At 47.2% G+C, this 23,071-nt stretch overlaps 8 protein-coding genes across 8 annotated transcripts; 4 read left to right on the top strand and 4 right to left on the bottom strand.

Moving 5' to 3' along the window:
• Nucleotides 1-71: 71 nt before the first annotated feature.
• LY89DRAFT_128046 (uncharacterized protein) lies at nt 72-1,368 on the top strand. The gene is made up of 2 exons (XM_018205213.1): nt 72-257; nt 329-1,368. The coding sequence occupies exons 1-2, from the start codon at nt 108-110 to the stop codon at nt 1,268-1,270; spliced, it is 1,092 nt and encodes a 363-aa protein (XP_018069373.1). The 5' UTR covers nt 72-107; the 3' UTR covers nt 1,271-1,368.
• Nucleotides 1,369-1,863: 495 nt separating this feature from the next.
• LY89DRAFT_720431 (cytochrome P450) lies at nt 1,864-4,211 on the bottom strand (the record flags this gene model as incomplete). Its single annotated transcript, XM_018218566.1, has 12 exons — nt 1,864-1,999; nt 2,060-2,203; nt 2,367-2,516; nt 2,619-2,679; nt 2,729-2,751; nt 2,800-2,966; nt 3,020-3,181; nt 3,229-3,344; nt 3,392-3,540; nt 3,586-3,774; nt 3,831-3,963; nt 4,016-4,211. The coding sequence occupies 12 exons, from the start codon at nt 4,209-4,211 to the stop codon at nt 1,933-1,935; spliced, it is 1,557 nt and encodes a 518-aa protein (XP_018069372.1). The 3' UTR covers nt 1,864-1,932.
• Nucleotides 4,212-6,037: 1,826 nt separating this feature from the next.
• Nucleotides 6,038-7,469, bottom strand: LY89DRAFT_784052 (alpha/beta-hydrolase). The gene is made up of 2 exons (XM_018222748.1): nt 6,986-7,469; nt 6,038-6,939 (listed from the first exon to the last, which is right to left on the bottom strand). The coding sequence occupies exons 1-2, from the start codon at nt 7,016-7,018 to the stop codon at nt 6,121-6,123; spliced, it is 852 nt and encodes a 283-aa protein (XP_018069371.1). The 5' UTR covers nt 7,019-7,469; the 3' UTR covers nt 6,038-6,120.
• Nucleotides 7,470-7,667: 198 nt separating this feature from the next.
• Nucleotides 7,668-9,838, top strand: LY89DRAFT_720429 (uncharacterized protein; the record flags this gene model as incomplete). Its single annotated transcript, XM_018218565.1, has 3 exons — nt 7,668-7,741; nt 7,793-8,581; nt 8,684-9,838. The coding sequence occupies exons 2-3, from the start codon at nt 8,102-8,104 to the stop codon at nt 9,836-9,838; spliced, it is 1,635 nt and encodes a 544-aa protein (XP_018069370.1). The 5' UTR covers nt 7,668-7,741; nt 7,793-8,101.
• A 1,058-nt stretch (nt 9,839-10,896) lies between these two features.
• Nucleotides 10,897-13,083, bottom strand: LY89DRAFT_720428 (uncharacterized protein; the record flags this gene model as incomplete). Its single annotated transcript, XM_018218564.1, has 1 exon — nt 10,897-13,083. One exon carries the CDS (start codon nt 13,081-13,083, stop codon nt 10,897-10,899), a length of 2,187 nt encoding a protein of 728 aa, XP_018069369.1.
• Nucleotides 13,084-13,619: 536 nt separating this feature from the next.
• Nucleotides 13,620-15,046, bottom strand: LY89DRAFT_649623 (soluble quino protein glucose dehydrogenase; the record flags this gene model as incomplete). The annotated part of the gene is made up of 3 exons (XM_018212071.1): nt 14,696-15,046; nt 14,251-14,646; nt 13,620-14,198 (listed from the first exon to the last, which is right to left on the bottom strand). The coding sequence occupies exons 1-3, from the start codon at nt 14,999-15,001 to the stop codon at nt 13,620-13,622; spliced, it is 1,281 nt and encodes a 426-aa protein (XP_018069368.1). The 5' UTR covers nt 15,002-15,046.
• Nucleotides 15,047-16,899: 1,853 nt separating this feature from the next.
• Nucleotides 16,900-19,400, top strand: LY89DRAFT_620271 (multicopper oxidase). Its single transcript, XM_018210907.1, has 6 exons — nt 16,900-17,599; nt 17,650-17,669; nt 17,737-17,791; nt 17,841-18,334; nt 18,384-18,517; nt 18,566-19,400. The coding sequence occupies exons 1-6, from the start codon at nt 17,290-17,292 to the stop codon at nt 19,323-19,325; spliced, it is 1,773 nt and encodes a 590-aa protein (XP_018069367.1). The 5' UTR covers nt 16,900-17,289; the 3' UTR covers nt 19,326-19,400.
• A 1,279-nt stretch (nt 19,401-20,679) lies between these two features.
• Nucleotides 20,680-21,400, top strand: LY89DRAFT_686591 (uncharacterized protein). Its single transcript, XM_018215318.1, has 3 exons — nt 20,680-20,907; nt 20,983-21,093; nt 21,156-21,400. The coding sequence occupies exons 1-3, from the start codon at nt 20,719-20,721 to the stop codon at nt 21,309-21,311; spliced, it is 456 nt and encodes a 151-aa protein (XP_018069366.1). The 5' UTR covers nt 20,680-20,718; the 3' UTR covers nt 21,312-21,400.
• Nucleotides 21,401-23,071: the final 1,671 nt, after the last annotated feature.

Raw genomic sequence — 23,071 nt, 5'->3', positions numbered from 1 at the left:
AGTGGCGTAGCCCCTAAGTCTAAGCTCGCTTAAGCTTGCAAAAGCCTCCACATCATCACGTCTGTTCCAACGACACGCTTTTGTTCTGCAAGCGGAACTCCGCAGGAATGAATTCAGACATCACGCTAACAGCATTAATGCATCATAGCCAGACGAGGAGGAAGGCCTGTGAGCAATGCGTGAGGGGGAAGCGACGATGTGATCTATTGGTTCCGCGTTGTAGCAGGTGTGCGAAAAGACGTGTGGACTGTGAATATGTGAGTTTCATCCTTTGGAAAAAAGTGAAATACCGAGCGGAGGTACAATTTGGGTCACTGACGGAAGTTAGGCAGGAGTAAAGGATGTCTTGGAACCCTTACAGTCGGCACCGTTCTGCGGTCCAGCGAGGTCTACACGATCAACAAATTTGACGATTGAACCACTTTCAAAGACATTTGAGCTTCAAGAATTGTTGTTTCCCCTCAACTCAATCGACAGTCCTGTTCGAGTCGCCCACACCCCTCTCCAATTCAATTACCTGACGACCTATTTCCGAATCAGTATCAGGTCTCTTGCCCTCCAGAGTCGCACCTTTTTCATCCATCCATCGTTCTTACGCAATCTAATTCCCACCCCCTTAGAGTCCGCCATCTCTGTTTGCGCGCTCTCGACGTTGAACTCCCCTTCTACCTTTGATGTCCTCGATTCTTACCTCAAGACTCTCATCACTTCATCACCAGCCACTTTCTACTCACCTTCCACGATCTTATTTTCTGTCCAAGCCCTCATCATCTTTCAAACCATCCGACTCCTGTCATCAGACGAACGTCGCCTCCTCCACGCTGAAGCTAATTTTCCCCTCCTCAATACTTGGACCATCGCTCTTCAAACCGCGTATTTTTCTTTACCTTCGGATTCCACTTCATATAAAGACTGGGTCCTGAAGGAAAGTGTTCGTCGAACAATATTGACTTCTGTTCTTCTGAGATCCATGTACGGAACCCTTAGAGATGGGTACACAGATTTAGTCCCTCTCCTAGCTTCGTTGCCAGTATCATCTAATGGGAAATTCTGGGAACTGGAGAGAAACGAGAGTAGGTGGGAAGGAGTAAGGAAAGAGGAAGTGAGTACCTACTGGGAATTCGTTGGGGCTTGGATCAGTGAAAGTGCTTCTAATGGAAAAAGCGAGAAAGGGGAGTTCGAGAGGGTCTTATTGTGCTTGGAAGAGGACGGAAAAGTTGGAGAGGCAGGTCGAGAATTGATTAGTAACGTGAAGTTTGGTGCGCTGTGAAATGGCGGAGTATAAACTATTGTGATATTCTGCGAATAAAGTGAAGTATCCAAAGTATGGCAAGCTTTTGGGTAGCGAGTCATCTACATTCACCCTATGGATGGTAACGAATTGAATAGTCTCTAAGGTGTGTTATTTTTTTTTTCCTTTTGGAGAACTTTTCGTTGTTGATCAATCGCATTGAAGAAATATACCTAAGATTTGGAACTCGGTACATTTTTCTCGATTACCTCATTCAGCTCTGGCAACGCTTTCCTAAGTATAAACGTATACATAAGAGTTAAAAACTATAAAGACAATATAGGAGACATTGTTGTGGAGAGGCGGACTAGAGAGCGGGGAGTGGGCAGCGGGGTAGCAGAGACAGCGCGTACAGCGCGCACAACGGAGACCGCGCAAGTAGCGCAGCCAGCGCAGCCAGCGCAAATAGCGCATGTGGTGGAGATAGCGGGACCAGAACACGGCTTTTATACTGTCGCTATTTATTTGATGACTGTACATTTTTCTGTTAAATTGTGGTTTGCAATTGTGTGTATTTACGTATACCTGGATGAGATGTTTTCAATTTTGCAAAGAGAATAGACCGGAGTTCCCCCTCGCGTCATGAAAGAATTGTCACACGAAAGTAAAAAGGAGATCAATTGAGATATTACCACTTAGATCTAGCTTAGAAGCTCTGCAACATTTTCGAAACGTGGCTTCAGAACAGAAAGGAAGGGAGCAGGATGACTATTTTGGGCATGAATTAGTTTCTACTTCCCAGACCGTCTGGGTTGAGGATGTATTTACCTGACGATACCAGTACTGAACGTTGGAGCGGGTATGATATCATTACCGTTGATGTCTTTGGGTCTCGAAATCTCGAGTGTTGCGAGCATGGTTGCCATGACCATCCACACGCTTGCTGTAGCCAAGTGGCGTCCGGGGCATATTCTGTGTGCAGCAATTAGCGAGTTCATTCCATGAAAGACAAGACAACGCCCATGGTAAAAAAGATGGAAGTCATGTCACTCTCCATCACTTGGATGTATCTCGAAAGACTCTTCTCATGCGGAATATCGTATAGCTAGAGACGAAGTGGGTTTGGATAACATACCTACGACCGAAGCCGAACTGGCCTATGGGTAGAGGCTCACCAGCTCCACCTTTCTCTATTGGAAGATATCGAGAGGGATTGAACGTCCCGGGGTCTTTGTAAACATTCTCATCCCGCAACATGGCGTACGCGTTTGCGACCATTGTAGATCTGTCATTGTTAGCCACAATAGGGGTTCAGCCAATTGCGCGCATCACCCACCCTATGTAGTCATATTAGCCCACGGACACTGTTCTCTGACACGCGACAGACCTACCTTTAGGAATGAAGTATCCCTTGTATGTTCCATCCTCTGCAGACTTGTGGGGCACACCTGTATATCACGTCAGCTGACTCAGCCCGAGATGTTATAAATCTCTCACCCAAAGGCACGACCGGGTATCGCCTAGATAGAAGTTAGTAGATGCTATGATGATGATTGTTCTTTGCTCACCTAAAGACTTCTTGCATGATACAGTCGACGTATGGAAGTTTATCTCGGTCTGCGAAAGTAGGCAGACGCTCCTTTCCAATCACGGACTCAATTTCTTCCCACCCCTTTCGCTGCACTTCCGGATGCTCAGTCATGTTTAGTACAAACATAGAGAGAGTAGCCAAGGACTATGTCTGAATTAATCCCCAAACTTGATTGCTGGAAGTAGGACTGTGCATACGGTATCTTGACCAGCGACATATATTGTGCCAGCAGCACCATTAACATCTGCGTCTGTCAAGGTGTTTATTTGAGCTTCGGTGTCTTTCTTCTCGTTCTCGTCGTTTTCTGCCATCTCTTCAAGCATTTTCTTGACGAAGGATGTCTCTGCGACCCCATGGGACTGTTAAGTCAGTCTGAATTCTGTATCATGTTCCAACGAGCACGTACCATGGCGGTCTTCACGGCAGCAAAAGGCAAATCGTGAAGAGCGCGGACGTAGGGGTAGTATTCGCGTGCGAGTTTGAGTGAAGGGAGAATGCTTAGCCACTTTGGTAAATATCGAACTTGTTCTTATTAGTAAGACCTGTGAAACACACAACTTTGCACTCACGAAATGGAAAGTTGTCCACCATTGTTGCACCAGTTTGGCCTGCATTGCTTATAATGAACGACGCTTTCTTCGCGAGCTCGACGTATGGATCATCGTTCTCTCCCACCGTGATGCCATACGCGATGCGCAGGATGACCGTTGTGCCAAACCTAAGACGAGGTTAGACTGTCAGCAGAGTTAAAGTATTTGCTTACATGATAAGGTGCGACTGCCAGTCTTGAGGCGTTTTCAAAATCCGTCCAACAACTTTGCGCGCTTCCATTTCTTGAGCTTCTCTGTACGGCACACAATTTGCGGTCGTAAATGCATTTTGAAACATTTTCCGGTGGCGTCTAAACGATGGTCCAGATGAGAAGAAAGCTAGGTTTCGCTGCCATCCTTGTCTATCGCCGTGTCAATATGTAAGCCATCAAGGCAGGCGCGTCATATTGTAGCTTACTCTTTCATGAAAGGGAAGTCTGGTCTGTCACTATACTTTGCTCCTCTTCTGTCAAGCAGTTCCATCGCTGCTTGCACACTGTTGAGGACGATCGTTGACTTTCCAAAGAAGTTGAGATACAGGATGTCGGTGTCTGCAAGGTGTCAATACATCTACATCTGATGGAAGCTTTGTGTGAAACAGACTGTGTTCTTTCCCCCATTTCACATAGGTCAGCTCAGGCCTCTCGGCCGGCACCACTCTTACATGTCCTATGATGGGATCTGCAGGAGGGCTGGGAGGCAATGGTTCTCTATTCTTTTTGTTGCCTCTGGGGCTAAATGCCCACCAGAGGAACCCAAAGAAAAGGAAACCTAGAAGTACTGGAAGCAGGGGAAGCATTGCGATCGTTCAAGTTGAAAGTTTCTGTGATGTTTGGAATATGATTGAAAGTCGAGAATCTGGGGCGACGTGACATTCTTCATTGTTGTTCCCCTCTTTTGACTGAGGGCATAGTATTGACTCCACACCATCAGGTTGAGTGAGCCACACTTACTGGCTGCACTGTAATAGCTTCATGTGGAGTATGTTACACAGCAGACACTCAAAAGGTCAATAGCCCCGTGCCAAGAGTGGTGATCTGCTTTATGTTATGAATTTCACCCTGGATTCCGAATGCGAGTATCCCGAAGTGTTCACCGTCATCTCTTCTGTGTTTGTTACGAGCAAAATGACTGAAAGACTACTGCATGTAAGATTGCCAACACTACACGATGATAAGAAGAAGACCTATAGCATACTCGAACACATTCAGAGTAGGTGTGAAGAGAGATGTGAAGTAGAGTCAGATGAACTTGATTCGCGGCCAAAGAAGGATGAAGGCTGCGATACCTCGATCACCTGGGTGCTAGATAATCCATAATCATTGTTGAATGAGAATGTTCTGGACTCACTTAGCCTTAGCAACGTAGCATTGTGGGTATATTCCCCCGCCTGCATTCTCTTCGTGTCGATGCACTCACTTTGTGAATTTCTTGTATATCTTAAGCGAGTTTTCAGTATGGATGCTGGTAGCAGACGAGTTATGTATCTTTCTTGACGCCGAGGTAACTCGAGAGTTAGTGAGCCTTATACAATGGATGAAGCAAAGAGGCATATCTTCAAGCAAGTACTACTTTGAGGTGTTTTTGTGGCACAGTGGACAAAGTTACCACTACTGCAGGGTCCCGATAAGGTAAACGGGTAATGGGGCGGGGAGAGTGGGGCCGAGCCATGCAAGCCTTAAGAGAACCAATCGCTGCCTAGTGGCGAATGCTGGTGATTCCTGGCACCTACCTGCATAGTGCAACGAGGGATCCTTGGGAGCTCTTCGTGATTCCAAAACAGTTTGCCATCGATTATTCTTGACCTTTAAATTTCGTCTGACAGTCTTCATCACTTTCAAATAAATGTGTTGATTAGACTCAGTAATGAAGTGATAGTGACTTTTCAGTGTCCAGTTTCTTGTGCTTGATATGAGCAGGGCTCTCCTTGGCAGACTTCACATGCAGGTTTTCAGAAAACTCTGATTCCTCTCAATCCGGTAACCACCTTTTCCTTGCAGTCCACCCATTCAACATCACCAATCCACTTTGCAGGCCTGACTTTAACCGGCTCCCTAGCGTTGCAATACAGGCGATCATAGTCCGACTGAGTCATATCTTACGAAATAAAAAGAGCCAGGATGGGTGGCATGCGTGTCAAGGACGTATCTCTCAGCCACATTATCGCTGATGCAGCCTTATTCGTCCTTCTTGTTCAGATGACGCCTTTTTAGTGGTGGGGTTGGAGAGCCTCAATAATGATGACACTTAATAAGCATCTATACAGTGTAGATCCTATATGTATTCGGAGTACGAAAGGGGTCGTAGGAAAACTCTTGGGGCTCGATTCGTTCGCTGTTTCTTTTGTTTGGACGGCGTGGAAGTAGCGCAATCAAGGAGATACTATCATTACAATCGGCACCCTCAACGAAATTGTGTTCGGGATCAGTATCGAGGGCCATAATACTAATTTCATGCTTAGCGAATAATTATAAAACGACAACTTGTTTGCTAAACCCACTTGTGAGTTTCGGTATAAATGATGCACTGACGATTCCAGAGAGTGGTTTTTCCTTGGGAGCTCGCCTAGTCTCTATGCAGTAGCTCACTGGTTCGAGGGTACATTTGCATACAAGGTGATGATATTTGGATCATGATATCAGTGTGTATTATTCGCTCCCAATAATAAAAGGCTAACTACAGAACTCCAGAAGCATCTCAAACACCTTTCAAAGCCAGCGGCCAAACCAATTCAAGACTTGTTTGACCGAATCTTCTAAGCAAGCCCTCTCTTGCGGGTCATCAGGATTCCCTCTCACAGCAAAGCCATGTCGGCCAGGTTTGTACACTTTATGCTCCATCTCTGGCACCTTTCTCCCTGCTTTCTTGGCGTTTGCATGGATGTCCTCTATCTTGCCTTTCGACTCAATACTGACTTGGGGATCTTCCTGACCCCAACCATAGCTGGTAGGTACGACCAAGGTCTCAACATCGGCCGGTATGGCCAAATGACTTGGATGCAAGGCCACAACTGCATCCACCAGAGGGACCTTGCTCCCGTTGACTTCAATCTTGTTGCTCTCCAAACCCGCTCGAATTGCGTACTTCCCTCCCCAGCAGAATCCGACCATCCCGATCTTCTGGCTGCTTGGGGTTGCACGTCTCAATTTCTGCAGGAAATCCATACAGACTTCGTTTGTTGGTCCTTCTTTGTGTCTTGTCATCCACATAACGAAAGACGGTGCGGATGCCAGAATGCCTGTATACTTTCCAAGCGTTGACTGTTTCTTTGCATTCACTGGAATGAGAAGATCAGCAATCTTGAGTGGCACGGCATCACCCTTGAAGAAGTCCGGGAGGTAGACAAGGTACTCCCCGCTCTTGGCGTACTGGTCCACAATGAGTTTGTTGTTGGGTAATAGCAAGCCGAAAATGTCTGAGTATACGACTATGATGCCTCGTGGGTTGGTCCGGTTGCCAACCACGTATGTATTGAGGCCATGGACCATCTCTTCTTTGCCAATTGGTTGTCCTTCGTGGACAGTACCCTGTTACAGTGAGCTGTGTTCTGAACAGTTTGAGGTATAGTAGTACCTTGATACATTCGCTGCAATCTGGAGGAGCCATGGTGGGAGTTGAAGACGTGTATCAGTTGCAGATATACTGTGCTTTGCGGTGGGTCAGGTGGGGCAGATCAGCTGATCCAAGGTGGCAGTTGATCGTGTTGTTGAGTTGTCTGATTGTTGAACAGGCAATGTACGCAATGGTCGTAAGATTGGTAGGTGGGTAGGTATAATGAAGGAAAAGGAAGGAAACTCAAAACGAACGATATCGTCACTTATATATTCAATGTTCAAACATGTCAAACCTCCCACCAAAGCTGCGCCGTTGAGCTACGCCGCACGCGGCATAGGTGACTAAGGCTTTGCACTAAGCCTATTGCGGCTCAATGCGCGAACAACCTTGTCTCTTTCCTCCTCTCCAAAAGCTCACTCTTGCCTTCCACAAGTCTAAACCTATCTCGATACCGTCCAGGAGGTTACTACACGGCATGAGGAGTCGTCGTTACGTTCCGGGCACGGTAGGAATCGGCAAGGAATCTGTCCGCTCTCACTCTTGTGGCTTCTCCATGAGATTTTTCATTGGTGACATTAACGCCATGGATGCGTCTACAACTTTTTCGCTGTCTACTTACAGTAGCTGCCGGCTTTGCGATCACGTGGGAGCTCCTTCCCTTCCTCCAGAGCTTCCGGAAGACTATTCCCGGCTATTACGTAGATTGAGCTTTCCGCCGTGTAGATATCCATGGAGAAGGCAAATAATGTATTGTCTCCTCGTCAGCTTCACTGGGTAAACCAACTTCCCATTTAGACGTAGTCGCTGCTGACACAATATGATGAGATTCTCAATCGGACGAGATGAATTCGGCCATAACTTTGCTATTCATATATTTTATTTTCGCTAAGTGACTAAGGGGAGACTTTCGCCAAGCATGACCCCACTATTCTAACCGAATAAGGACTAAGCGCACGGCGTTCTGGTGAGGCTGATTTCCAGAGCGGCCCCCACGAGACCTCGAGGCTGTGGTGTTGTCCATCCGATCGTCGAGACAATGGACAATCACTCCGTTGCCTGGCGCTCTGGTGGTACTTTCTCTTACCATAGCTTGATTTACGCTTTGTTGGGCATTCTGCTTCCGAATGATCTCCAATGTCGTTCGGTTTCTCCATCGGAGACTTCCTCGCCTTGACCCAGCTGGCTTCCAATGTGGTATCAGGCGCCCGCAGAGCCTGTGGAGCTCACAATGAGCTCACACGAGAAGTAAATAGTCTCCACATCGTGCTACGGCAGCTCTCCCGCGAGGTTTCGAAACCAAAGTCGATTCTCAACTCCGAAAATGCTGAACGAAAAGCAGAGCTTGCAACGCTCGTCGAACACTGCCACAAAGTCTTGAAGGTCCTGGACGATATATTGAAGAAGTACAACGGGTTACCGGACGAAAAGAGGAGGGTTACAAAGCTCTGGAAGAGAGTGCAATTTGGCAATGGGGAGATGCAAGACTTAAGCAAAATCAGGCTGGAACTGTCAACACACACGAATATCATCACAATGTTTCTCAACTTGTCTGCTGCCGGGTCACTGGGAAAGGTCGAAGAGCATATGAATAGCCATGGGGAAGAGCTCAAGGCTGTGCGGCGATCTGTGAATTGGGTTACTGCAACGATGCAGGCAAGTTCTGGACATGAGGGGTCGATTCTTACAACCTACGCAAATGACGATAAAGCCTTCTAGAAAGAATTCCGCCGAGAACTGGTCAAGGAGGGCTACTCAAGTACTGTACTCAGCAAGTACAAGACTCTCATCAGAGGCTATGTCAAAGAGCTTGGTGATCGTGGAGCTTTGGATGAACTGTCCCTGGAAGATATCGAAGAGGATACCAGCGACAATGCTCCAGACATTTTTCATGAAAATCTGGTCTCGGAAGAGAGGAAAGCTAGCCCGCAGGAAGAGTCAACCGCAGACTCTACAGACTCTACACTAGCAGTACACAACGAGGTTCTTGTTGACGATGCGGTGCAGCATTCGTGGGTAGAGATTAGAAAATCATACACGCCCTCAACGGACGAAGAAGTTACCGAGCCCTACGATAGAGCACCCAGTCAGCAGACTCACGATCCATATGTCGAGGGCGAGCGTTCGGATGATGACAAGCCGTTCTCGTCGTGGAGCTCATCTTGGGTGACGAAAACGGGAAATAAGGAAGGCGAGTCTGACGCCACTACCAACAAATCGATTGATCTTGGCGGAATTGGAGCACTCAGGACTGCAACAACAGCTCCTGGATCACCTGTTTTCATTACCGACAATTCAAAAGGTCCTGGGACTGGCGTTCATATTTGGGACTCAGCATTACCATTTCCACCAACCTCTTTGGCTCCGTCCCACGAATTAAATTTGATTTCGCTTGTTCTTGACACGTCTATTATACCACTTTGCCAACAATTTGCAAGGAGTCAAGACACGGATTCGCGTAGACAGCATCGACGGCGGCTCTCGAATTTGAGGGCATTAATCAGGAAACTAGTATTGCGCAGACTTGATGCTGTCGACTCCCTTGTTTCTGTGACTGGCGAGTACGTCTACCAATCTCGAAATTCGGAAGCTGTATTGAAGAAAAGAAACTTGTTACAGCGGACCGAAGCTGTGCTTGAAAACTTACACAACCTATATCACAAGGGAGTATACATGGACTTCTCCTTGTATTTGAGCCATAATTATCTAGCGTCATCAAGGCCAGAAGACCGAGACTACGGCACAACATATCCGTCTCGTGAACGCGAAAACACACCTTCGCGAGATCCGCCAAAAGATTCAACTCATTGGTCGCCTGTACTAGCACCAAACACGTCACAAAATAATCTTCGCCAGCATGAGGTCTCGTTTTAGGAGGAGCGTGATATTCTGGCCGAGATCGAAGCTTTGGAGGCCAAGAAAGAAAGTCTACTGGCTGACAAGCGTGCCGAGAAAGAGATACGCGAAGGTACATCTCGCCGGCAACAGGAGACGTCCTCTAAAAACGAACGTGCTATCCTGGCCGAGATCGGAATTTTGACGGCGGAGAAGAAAGTTCTACTCGCCACAAAGCGGACCGACAAGGAGACAAGCAAAGCACATGTTATTTGTCGTCAAGGCGAAGCCTCCAGAAGTGTTCCATGATTGAGGCCCGACGTCTCGATGTTTCTGTCGCTTGGTAGCGTTTTGGATGCGATCTCTCCAGGAAAGTCGTTCTACGGAAAGGCAATATACTGCGATGCCGCAAATTCTATATGTGCGGCACTTTAAAAACGGCTCGTCCTCGCTTTATTCGTTCTCTTGGCTATTCCATGAAAATCATAAAAACTATGGCACGAGTCAACCTAGTTTTACGGACAACCTGAGGCATAGAAATCGGATGTTGACGAAGAGAGAGGCGGTTGTAATGGAGATGTGGTAGCCAGCAAGTCAACAGCAAGTACTCCCCAAGATCGAACAAGACCTCGACCTGCAACGATACACAAGACATGCTCTTCGTATGCAAGAGGAAGACACATCATTTCCAGCATGGGCTTTCACGACAGTAGCGTTTTATTTGGTGGGGCTCATGCACTGCTTTGAGGACCACATTGTACCGAGTGAGCTCGGACGGAAGGCAAGTCTCACTTGGTCACTTTAATTGCGGAGAATCTGTTCGAAGCTAATTGTGGTGAGAGTAGGACTCTCGGAACAAGCTTCAGGAGTTTACCTTCACTTGCATCATGATAATTATTTTATATTCAATCTTTCTATGTACTACACTACAGTCTTACGCCTTTTCAAACTTTAAAATCTCCAATTCCCCAAAAACAACCAGTCAGCCCATGACAGAGAGGTAATCGGAGGTGAATTTTACATATCCCTGGGTAGAAGCGAAGAAGATCCGAATGACACAACATTGTTGCCGCACTAAGCGTCCAAGCTGGAAGGCTTCAAGCTTTCCTAGTCCTCTTTGCCTTCCCACGCCCACTTTGCTTTACGAGCTTTCGCTTTCTAGCTCCTGGCGGCCGGTAACTCTCGTCGGAACCTGACGTGGATTCGGGTTCGGATTCAGAGTCGGAGCTTATGCTAGGTATGACCTCGGCAGCTTTTTCCCCTCCACGTCTACCACCACGATCCAAAGCCTCGTTCGACGATTCCGATGGAGATGGTGCAGTCGACCTACCGCCTTTCTTTGGCGCTTTGACTACTTTCTTCTTCTTCAAGTCCTTCACCTTCTGCTTCTCAAGTTCCAATGCTTCATCACAATCTTCAAGGTCATCCTTTGCCTTCTTATCAGCCTCCTTCAAGTCCTTCACTTTTTGCCTCTCCCGCTCCAATCTGTCGGCACATTTCTCAAAGTCTTTCGTTGCTTCCCTGCCCGTCTTTTTCAAATCCTTGATTTTCCGTTTCGCGTCCTCCAAAGTATCATCGCAGTCTTCGCGCTCTTGTTGGATTTGAACCACCTCGTCGGCGAGTTCTTGAACCCTCGCGTTAGCATCGGCGAGCCCTTGGGTCAACCTCTCGATTTCTGCTTGCGTGTCGTTATCTTGCACTTCGGAGACTAAGCCTTCAACGAGGGCTTCATTCTCGCGGGTGAGCCTGTCAATCTCAGCTTGTGCTATCGCCCTCTCCTCAACACACTCATTAAGATCCGTCGCTACTCTAGCAGCATCAGCTAGCGATTGCGTCAGGGTATCAATTTCAGCTTGTGCCTCGTTGATTTGAACGCCGAATTCGGCACCAACTCGAAGGAAGGCCTCATTTTCAAGGGTGAGCCTGTCAATCTCAGCTTGTGCTACGGCTCTCTCCTCGATACATTCTTCAAGAGCCGCGACTACTCCAGCAGCATCTGCTAGCTCTTGGGTCAATCTCTCGAGGTCTATTCTTGCTTGGTTGCGCTCGCCAAGTGCTGCATCAAGCGCCCCTGTTGCAACATCAAGTCGTGTTTGGAAGTCGAGACGAAGGTTGTTCATTTCTTCGGCCATTTCTGCAGCACGATCAAGTGCCGCGTCCCTTTCGTTTATTGCTTGATCGCGCTCTTCTGTTCTTGCTTCAAGGTCGGTCCTTGCTACTATCAATCGCTCCTCGCCTCGTAGAAGTTCTTGACGGAGAATTTCAAGCTGCTCTTCACAGTCTCCCTGACGGCTAGGATCTTCTTGATCAACAGGATCCTCTTGAGCAGGATTGTCCCGAGCAACAACATCACGAGTCTCTCTGACCATGCGTCCAAGATGAAGTTCCAAGTCACGAACATTAGCTTGCGCAACTTCTCTCTCATCTCGGGCATCGTCTCGTTCACGCACTCTATCACCAAGTCGCGAGATAAGAGTTTCCGTTTCTGCCTGGGCCTGTCTTAACAACGTTGGGTAGTCCACACGAGGGGCAGCCCTACGCATTTCTCTTGCTGCGCTGGCTAGAGTTTCAGCGAAGTTTCGCTCGGCGCGCGCAACATCTCGTTCGGCGCGTGCGACATCTGTCTCCGAACGAGCACGGTCTCTTTCATTCAAAGATCTTGCCAATCGGTCTTCGCAGTCTTCGTTTTGTGGTGGTGGATCTTGATTTTCGTTATCTTGTGCTGCTTCTCTGTCGGCCAAAGCTGACAAGGCTTGGTCTCTTTCGGCTTGAGCCGTTCTTAATAGCTCTTCGCAATCCTGATTGTCCTGCGCTTCTGGATTGTCTTCCAAGTCATCCCTCTCATGAGCCAAAGCTTGATTACGACGTAGACGCGCTTGTTCTCGTTCGTCGTCTAGTTCTTGGTTGAGTGCAACAATTTGACCTTCCAGCTGACGTTGACGCTCCTGGCTTCTCCTAAGTTGTTCCTGGCAGTCCTCATCACCTTCGGGGTTGGGCGGTGGAGCTTGCTCGGAATCATTGGCTCTGCGTCGCTGTGCAAGAAAGTCTTGGCGAGCATCGCGAGCGACGTCTACATTTTCCCTAGCTGCTGCTATTGCGTAGGCCTGCCTTTCATACATGTTCTCCATCTCCCCGAATGTTGTGTTCGCGGGGACAGCACGCCTGAACTCTTCATGCTCTGCCATGACCCCGTCAAAAGCAATGTTCGCTTGACGCACCATTCGATCATAATATGCCAGATCGCGATCCCCACGCCCCACGCCATTATCAAGAGGTTGAGCCATCTTCAGATTCCGATTACGAGTTTACACTTGCCGGTGTCAATGATTTGGGTTTAGAATGAATGGGCATCCTTAAAATACATGAGGTTTTCACAACAAAGAGGATGTGCTTCATTCACGACCCCATTGGGGCTGCCGCTTGCGGAAATCTATCAATAATAGTGAATTCGAAACCAAAGAATGCAGGAGAAAGATTCCGCATGCAGCCCTCTCGAGAAATTGAATGTGCCAGCCGGCGCAACAAGCTTTTGTGGGAAACTCACAGCCCGTGGAAGGGTTGCTTACTGGTTGCGAGGAAATGACGGAAGGACTTCTGGCAATGAATCAACCATATCAGCCTCTCTCGCACTAAAAAAAAACTCTCGTGCCCTTCTACCTTTTCGTCTTGTGGCCGGAGCCTAGGGAGATGGTCAAAAGATTCAGAATACAGTCAAAGAGTCACTATCGTGTGTCAAATATGTACACCACACTCTCCATTTTCCTTCCACATCCTTCTTTGCCTTGCCCTTGTTTGTCTTCTTATCATCTCACTTCACAACTTACGTCCCTCCAATAATGAAAATCTCCCCAGTGCTGTCACTGCTCATAAACAACCTGTCCTTGCTATCCCAAGCTAACCCGGCGGGTCTGAAGCAACTATTCGGGCATGCTCCATTGTTGGCATTATACATGATGTTTACGGCCGCGCTAGTGCTCGTGCTGGGCTCGACCGGGAAGCCGTTCTTGAACAACACTTTGCTGACACGGTAGCCGTCAGGTGGGTTGCGATCCCACGACCCGTGAAATGAGATGTAGGCTGCTGAGCCATCTTTCTTGAACTTGATGTCAATCGGTGCAGTGTGGGCAGGGAAGACGAGCTTGGGTGCTTGAATTTTGGCGCAGTCTGCGTCGCTGAGCTTTTTGACTGAGAGGTCGATGGAGGTTTGCATGCCGATAGTGCCGGAGAGCGTGGTGGGGTCCCAGACTGAAAAACAATTGGGGTAGCCGTAGTTCGCGCCGTGAAGGGAGTTAGAAGTGCTATTGATTGACCCATGGTAGTTGAGCTCTTCAGCGGGATTGTTAGTATGGATGTCGACAGAGTTCTTCTTGATGTCATCCGCGGAGTTTTCAACAGACCACTGCAGGGTTATTGTTAGTGGTGATGCGAGTGGAGCGAAAATGGGGGCGTACGATATCCCCAGTGGTGGGATGTTGTCCCCATCCGACGCTGTTGCGGAGCCCAAACCCAAGGACATCGCCGTTCGTGGAATAGTCCACTGCTTTTCCAGCAAGTAAGTCTGCGATCTTGAAGATGCGCACTTGAGATCTTCCAGATGTAGCATCGACTGTTGCGCTGTCAATGTTCCCGTTCGAACCCCGCTGGACAAGGAGAAGGTCTGGATTTTGTTTCGGGATGAAGAGCGTGCGAGTGAGATGATACGGGCCGTTGATGGTCATGCCCGTGATAACAGCACGCTTATTGGTGGCTGCACCAGTGGCGGCATTGTAGTCGTATGCAAAGACACTAGCGATACTAGAAGTAAAAAGAGTTTTGCCATCTGCAGTAAGTTCCATCCCGTGGTTCAACTGTTCGTCGTCAGTACCTACTTACACATGAGCTTGCTGAATTACCCACAGTACTGTCGGAAACGATAGTCTTCGCCGTAGCACCACAGACATCAAGGCCACCATTATCGGTGATCTGAACCCAGCGCACGCCTAAACCTCCTTGATCCAAAACGAGCAAGTTACCGAGAGGATCAAAGATGATCTCTCGTGGTGCTTTCATGCCGTTGGCGATGACGGTAGCGGTGTATCCAGAGCCCATCACGGGCGTATATGCCGCCTTCATGGAAGGGCATGCTCGTTTCTCGAGGGTTGGAACAGCAGCTGTGAAGCCCAGAAGGGCAAGAGCGATGAGATTCCCAATTGGTGATGCCATCGTGATTGAGTAGTAATCAGCACCATACTCGCTGTTTGAATGCGGGCCTCCTCTTCAAGTATCCTCACCTCGTTTGCCACAGAAGCGTAAAGCCTGATGTAAAACATATTGCCCAGAGATTTCTCCTCATGGCAACATCATGGCAGACCTAATTTCTTCTGTTCATCTTCCCATTCGTGCCGGAAGAATCATTTTAAAGAGCTTCACTCCTTGGGTGCTTGGATGTCAGCTTGGCAATTAAGACCATTAAAACTCCACACCTACAGAGTTATGGTGTATATTCGCTTCCTTTCCACGAGGACATTCTGATTGGAAGGTGGGGTAATTTCCCCGCAACTAATATATGTTGGAAATTAAAACGTAATGTTATGCTTAAATAGACGGCTTCTGCCGGCCTGGACGTCTTTTCGGGTCGGCACTTGCGAAGATGTTGTCAGTTGACTCAATTTTTGGTCAAAAGACACGCAATAGATTTGAGAGGAAAATAGCCATTCAAGAAAAGGGAGATAGGCTTAACGTGAGGTTGGACATGACGACACAGAATTGATTGCTGACTTGCCAAGCATTCTATGGCAGTAATTCAGGATATCAAGAGTTTGAGAATCAACTCCAGAAAACTAACTAACATTTTGACAGAGTTTAGTGCGACGCCCAATGTAGAACTTGGTTGCATTATGCCTGGCTTCAACTGCAAATGTATATCGAATGATCGAAAAGACGAATGTCATCAATGTCACTGGTGCGACCAATATCAAAATATGCCCCACATTGCAATAAACGTATCTTAGCACCACGTTGATTCCAGATACTACATAAAGCAGCTACTTTCCTTCGCAAGAAAATCTACAAACCTTTACACAACTCCGAACAACACTTGCTTTTCGACAATTCTCGCGACAAACCTTCCTAGGTTACCCCTGTCGCCATCGACCGCCGCTAAGATCTGATTGATAAGATAAAGTGGAGAACACCCTATCAGCCTCCGATCTTCAATTAACCTTAAAGTCTCGACGACGCGCTTCATCTTCGACTTCATACTTACATAACAAATGTAAAACATTCAAACGCGGTTCGATATCCAAGAAAGACCGCAAAGTTCATGCACAACCCCTTGAATGCCACTGTGTGCATTCTCGGCCGACGGAGACTCAGTAATTTACACAAAGAAGGAACTGCGACCCGCCTTGCGCTCCGAGCTCAGGAACACAACTCTACGCATTTATCCTCGTGCCACTGCTCGGTATTCAATTCTCCAAGCTGAATGACGGTTACACAACATGGGTAGAACGGATGTAAGAGGCCGCAACCACGGAGAGCTCCAGATCTTCGTATCACAATACAACAATGCTTCGAGGCACTGCATGCGTCCGTGTATGCGGTGCCTTGGACTTGTTTTGTCCAATTGCCAATACATTCAGCTGAAATCGGCGTACGTGGAAATATTCTCATCAAGATTCCATGCCATTCTTGTTTGTGGCTTATTGTGGCTTTGTTTGCTTATTCCCACCACTCTCAATCTCGGCATCAGCGCCCGCTGAGCGCAAGGCCAGTGCGGTTCTGCACACCGTCTTGAGCATGATTTGCGACTATTAACAACGTTTTTGTTTATTTCTAACATGTTGCTTTGGAGTTTTGTTGATGTCCGCTTCTTGATTTCACTTACTTGGTCGAGAGAGGCAAAAATATATGCTAAGCTTTTTGTTTCCGCAAACCCCTGGCAAAGCTCGAGCACTGAACTAGTGCCGGAATCCGCCATACAAGGGCCTGTGGCCCATACGTTGTGATTGGCATATCAAAACTTTCCGAGATATCTGATCACAGCATCTAGCGTGCACAATCTTTCATGTGGCGCATTTGACTCAAATCAATAAAGTTCTGATTCTCGTACCTTTCTGCAGCAGCATCCTCCCCTGAAGAGGAGATCAAAATAGAACCATTGAACATCTTATTGGATATCAGGCCATGGATACCGATATCATTGGCCTGCCACTGGCAGAGTTGCTACCCAAAATGGTTCGGTGGATCTAACTTGTAGCGCAGCGCAGCCATATACCGGAGTTAGCCTTGATTCAGCATTATTTCACCGTTTCCAAACCCGGGTAAGACTCTTCCATATGTCTTAACTGAGCCCTACTTGATTCACTACCTTAAATTATTGGCAGCTCTGTTCAATCTTTCGTTCTCAAACTTTCTCAAATATAGACTCAGCTCCCCTTCGTGTTGACGTAATCGTTGCAACTCCAGCATATCATTTCTTCTTAAGTACGGTCTCTACTGAGTAGGTAAGAATGTTGTATGCGCAACTTCTATTCGCGCTGCAAGCACTAGTCGTCAGTGCAAAGACTGTTACGTACGATTGGAGCGTGGATTGGGTTTCGGTATCTCCTGATGGTTTCACACGACCGGCTATAGGTATCAATGGAGCTTGGCCATGTCCTACGATCACTATTGACATCGGTGACCGGGTCATTGTGAACTTGAAGAATAACTTGGGAAATGAAACGACCTCAATTCATTGGCATGGCATCTTTCAAACAGGCAGCGCCCAGATGGATGGTCCTGCCATGGTAAATCAATGCCCCATTCCACCAGGCTCTAGTATGTGATTTAAAACTACACATGTACGAATGAAAGCTAAATCTTCCCAGGCTTCAAGTATGACTTCGAGGTACGACTGCCCAAAGCACCAGATGTGTTTCTTCCCTTCTCCTCTTGGCTAAGACTGATCTGCTCAGATCAATCAACCGGGAACTTACTGGTACCATTCACACGTTGGGAGTCAATACATTGGTATTTCTCATTGTCAGCGGCGCCGTTGTTCTTGCTGATGTTGACCTAGATGGCTTGCGTGGCCCGATCATTGTTCATGACCCCGCCGCACCTTACGCTGGAAAGTACGACGATGAGATTGTCATGACCATCTCCGACTGGTATCATACGCAAGCTCCCTACCTTATCGAGTACTTCGAGTCTCCCTTAAACGAGAATTTACACGGCGGTTCGGAACCAGTGCCAAACGCGACACTGATCAATCATGCTCAAAACGTCCAATTCAAGGTCAAACCCAACAAGACATACCTGGTCCGGGTCATCAATGTAGGAGTGTTTTCAGCTCAATGGGTTAACTTTGATGACCATGATATGGACGTGGTAGAAGTTGATGGAGTCTACACCCAATCCCACAGAGTCAGCCAGCTTTTTCTGACGGCTGCTCAACGTTATACTGTCCTTCTTAAAACCAAATCCACGACAAAGACCAATTACGCAATCACAGTTTCTATGGACCTTTCCATGTTTGATCCTGGAGTCACTCCATCTACTCTGATGAACAATGTAAGCTTTCTCATGATGAATTAGTGACAACATTATTGACATTCGATAGGTTACGGGATATCTTGTCTATGACGATCAGAAACCACTACCGGAAAGTGATGACTTCGACTACGACGACGCCCTAGACGACACCAAATTCATCCCTTACGACAGCCAACCAGCATTGGGGCCTGTTACACATCCGTCAGTAAGATTGCTCCTCAAAATGGAATTTCAAACTAAAATATCTAGAATCAATCTTGTCATGGCATTCAATCCCAACGACGCAAACCAAAACCGCGCAACATTCAACAACGTCACCTATGTCGCCCCAAAAGTCCCTACGCTCTATACAGCCATGTCGGCACCAGCTGATCTAGTCAACAATCCTCTCATTTACGGTGTCAACTCCAACCCTTTCGTCCTTCCTATGAATGCTATTGTCGAGATTACTCTCATCAACACCGATACCGGTCCTCATCCATTCCATCTCCATTCCCACCAATTCCAAGTCATTGCACGTGGCCCGCCAGGCCCTGACGAAAACGGCAACCCTCTCTTACCAACCCACGTTCGCGTTCCTGCGGCCCCCATGCGCCGCGATACTATACTCGTTTATGCAGGCTCTTACATCGTCCTTCGTTTCAAAGCCGATAATCCCGGTGTCACACTATTCCACTGTCACATCGAATGGCACGTCGAAGCTGGTCTCGTTGTCACATTCATCGAGGCTCCGACAGAATTGCAAGCCCTGAAATTGAACATTCCAGAAGATCATAAGCACGCGTGTCAAGCAAGGAATATCAGCATGGTCGGGAACGCGGCTGGGAATTCGGTGGATTGGTTGGATCTCACGGGTGCACCGTCACAGCCGGCGCTTGATAACTGGGGAGCTTTGACTTATACGCCGCCTGACTCCGATATTCTCGGACAGGCGGCGAATAAGATGCTGAAGAGCCGAGTTGCTAGGTTATTGGGGAAGAAGAGCATTTTCAGTTTGAAATTTTGGTGATGGTATTGATCAGCAGTGGGAGTTTGGAGTCTGTTTGTGGAACGTTTACATAAATAATTTGCAATCATAATTGATAATTCTTAATTCACTTCTTGGACAACATCTCATGCTGAGTCTATCTATGTGTCCTGCATCGAGCACCCTAGCCCTCAAGCTTTAGTTCGAGAATTAGGATGACGCTCAACTTCTGACAACTCATCTCCAACATGCTTAACATTTGCAGCACAAGCCAAAGGATTCTATTCGCAATACTTATTCTCTTCAGTAGCATGCGAAGTCTGACTTATTTTCATTGTCTTCCAAGCATTTCTAGCTTCGAGCATTCATCAACCTTTTCCTTGTATACTCATAGAAAGCAAGGGCTGTCGATTCATTCATAACTTCGATGTAGGTCGGCGGCTCCAAATTGTGGGTAGATTCCACTTGATCCTCTGGCCTCACGTTCTGTTTCAAAAATTCCAAAAAGCCCTCACAGAGTTCTACCATAGTGTAACTCTGCACAGCCAAGTAATCGAGTTCCTCGGGTACCAGCAGCGCCGTGAAAACATGATCAATCTGACCAAGAAAACCCCGTCGTCTTTTAATATCTTGTTCGACTTCAAGGACAGCGTCTTGGCATCTTTCGCCCAAAGTTTTATGGATGATTATTTGTTGCCGCTGGATCAGCTTCTCGTTGATAATTTGAACGAGTATTCTGTTGCAGTGGTTTACTCGTCGTTGATACCTCTCTATGTGCATATTTACGAAGGACATAATCAGTCGGACCTAGCTTCCAGTGTGTGGGATTTGATACTGATATCGAAAAGAGTGTTGACTTGAATTTGGATCTCTTACTGGCGTCAAGAGGTAGAGAAGATTTCAATCTGAATTTCAAGCACTCATTTATAGAGGCAGTGACTATAGGCTAGTGAATCACGAAATATCTAGAAATAAGGTGGGCCGACGCTAAGAAGAACTTCTTCATTTTGACACACACAGAGCTGTGGAGGGGCTACAGTTTCGATCTTCGTTCAAAGCAAGCTACTTTATATTAAGAAGGTAGGGCATGTTGAAGCTCCCCTAGTTATACTCAACAACTAGAGCATCAGGCTCTTAGAAATGGATCATGGAATACAAAGTCTCGTCAGTGCACAGAATTTGAGCTATTAACATGTTCGCAGACGCTCTGCTCGTATGCCAGCGTGCGAAACTAAGTTTATTCTTTGATGACATTTCTGAAGAAAGCTTTCAGATTTGTGATATCGACAGAGCAAGTGCCAAGACATGGAGGGGTACAGACATGCTCAATCTGGACTAGCGCATCAGCCACTCCCGCTTCAATCTCAACCCCTCACAACCTCCTTTCCCTTGCCATCACCCATCCATCCCGCAACATATCACCATGCAACACAACATGCCTTCGAAGCCAACGCTCGCCATTATTGGAGCTATAAGTGTCATTGCTCTATTCAGCCTCTTCAAATTCCCCTTCAGCAGTCTAAACCACACCGAACCCCTTTTCCCACCGTCTTCCAAGGATGGAATCGTCCATATCGTGATGTTTGAGTTCAAGGAAGAGGCCACCGCCGAGCAGGTAACGGATGTAAGATCTCCTGACACCTCTTAGCGAATTGTCATCGCGAAATAAACTTGATGGCCCGAGTGCTGAAAACACCAGGTATGCGACCGAATGCTTGCACTCAAGCAGAAATGTCTCCACCCAACGACGAAAAAGCCATACGTGAAAATGGGCATGGGAGGCAAGCAAAATAGTCCAGAAGGGCTGACTGTAAGTATCCGACTCTGTGAATCAACCTTTCTCCAAAATTTGAGCGTCTGATGTTGCAATAGGGTGGGATGACCCACATTTTCGTCGAGGAATTCGAGAATGAGCAGGATAGAGAGTACTATCTGAACAAAGATCCAGTGCATCTGGCATTTGTGAAAAGCATCGGAGATGTTGTGAAGACGGCGCAAGTTGTGGATTTCACTCCAGGAGTATTCTAATCCTCCCGAATACGGGGTTTACTTAGATGGAAAGTAAAACTTTTAGAAGATGTGTATATCATCAAAAATCTCACATTCATCATATGAACACTTGTCTTCACTTCAAAATCTCATGTTTCATCTGCGTTCATGACGTCTCCTCCTGCCGCTCAACCGCATCCTCGAACTTCTCCCTATCCCCATCCTCCTCCAAAATAGTACTCGACCTCCAAACACTCTTCCCCTCCGTCTTCGTCGGCCACCTCTCCGCCCCCTCCTCCCCCTTTTCCCTCTCCTCCAACCCCTCTCTCAACCTCCTATACAAATCATCCATCCTCGTCACCATACCATTCAACCGACAATCCAGCTCATCTCGACACCTGAGGAATCTCTTTACTTTCCCCCAAAAAGTACATGTTCTAAGAAGGTCGCCCTCGGCGTCGACGATCTGAAAAGCGACTAGGCGCAGGATCTCGTTGACGTATTGCAGTTCGGGCTGGTGCTCGATGAGTTTTTCGGTTTTGATGTTTGAGAGGATGGATTTTATTTGGTTGATGCGGTCTTGGTAGGTTGAGCTGGGTTTGTTTTTGACCATTGTGCCGGTGAGATGTGGATTCTTGAGGAAGTCATGGGTATGGGGAAATTTGGTAGATTTTGAATTGCGACTCGAACTGTTGAAGGTGCCGTGATTCACGCGAGGAGAACTTCTGCTTCAACAATGATATTGGGTTACTCATGACGCAGGAGCATGGCTACTAGACGTCCCTCATAAACTGTATTTGGGACGAGTGGTCTCTTTCTCTCTCATGAAAATCTATCAATTCTGCTGATAGTCGACGTCTTGACTCCGCGTACTCCCACTTTCACACCTAATTTCTCAGAAGTGCAAGAAATTCCGAAGAATGTGATGTCAAAATAAGCCATACACCTGGAGACTAAAACACAATTCGACCCAAACAAAACATAACCTATTTCCTTCTGTTAACACCGCTACCAGCGCGAAATGTTGATAAACCCACCAAATTCCTTTCTCGCATCCCAACTCACTTATCATGCGTCTCCTCTCCAAATCCCTCTCTTGATACGATCACTTATGACATGCTTCTCCTCGAAACCCCAATTTTGAGGTTTTGAGCTTTACAAAACCATCTTAATTCCTTTCCTTTACTATCCTATGGCTATTTTAGTGCTTTAGTGCATTTCATTGTTACATTTTACCGAATACTCCCTTGCTTCCTAGAATAGCTAATACTTGGTCTTTGTACTAGAAAGAGCGCTATGTTTATCTATTTGGACTTCCTCCTGTGCTTTTCTATAATGTCTTTATCCACTGGATTCATGGCCACTATGTGTAGTTCACCGATCAACGTGGAGCCCTACAAGGACTTCATCGTGGAGCTCTTCTTTGCACAAAGTCGCCTCGCTATGACGATCGATGAAATAATTTGAATCACTCGAGCTTATGCTGACATGGTTTCACGGCGGAGACTTGAATGATGGTAGATCACGTGAACATACTCGCTCCCCTTTTTGACAGCACGGTCTTCGCTTGTGAACTTTGTACGGCACAGGGACACACATGAGTGGATGAGTGTCGCAATTCAATTCATGTACCAGTATAAGAATCACAAAAGTTGAGTTAGTCGCTCGCACGCAATCGATCAGTCGCAACCAACCAGTCCGATACCCATGAACCCAAAGTTCTCACAACCCCAGAATTACCCGTGTCGTACAGACACGCACACATCCAACCGGTTTCCAAACGATAGCAAGGGTATAGA

This window comes from Mollisia scopiformis, assembly GCF_001500285.1.
Source record: "Mollisia scopiformis unplaced genomic scaffold LY89scaffold_16, whole genome shotgun sequence".
Taxonomy (NCBI): domain Eukaryota; kingdom Fungi; phylum Ascomycota; class Leotiomycetes; order Helotiales; family Mollisiaceae; genus Mollisia; species Mollisia scopiformis.
This window is presented reverse-complemented; position numbering and strand designations above follow the sequence as displayed.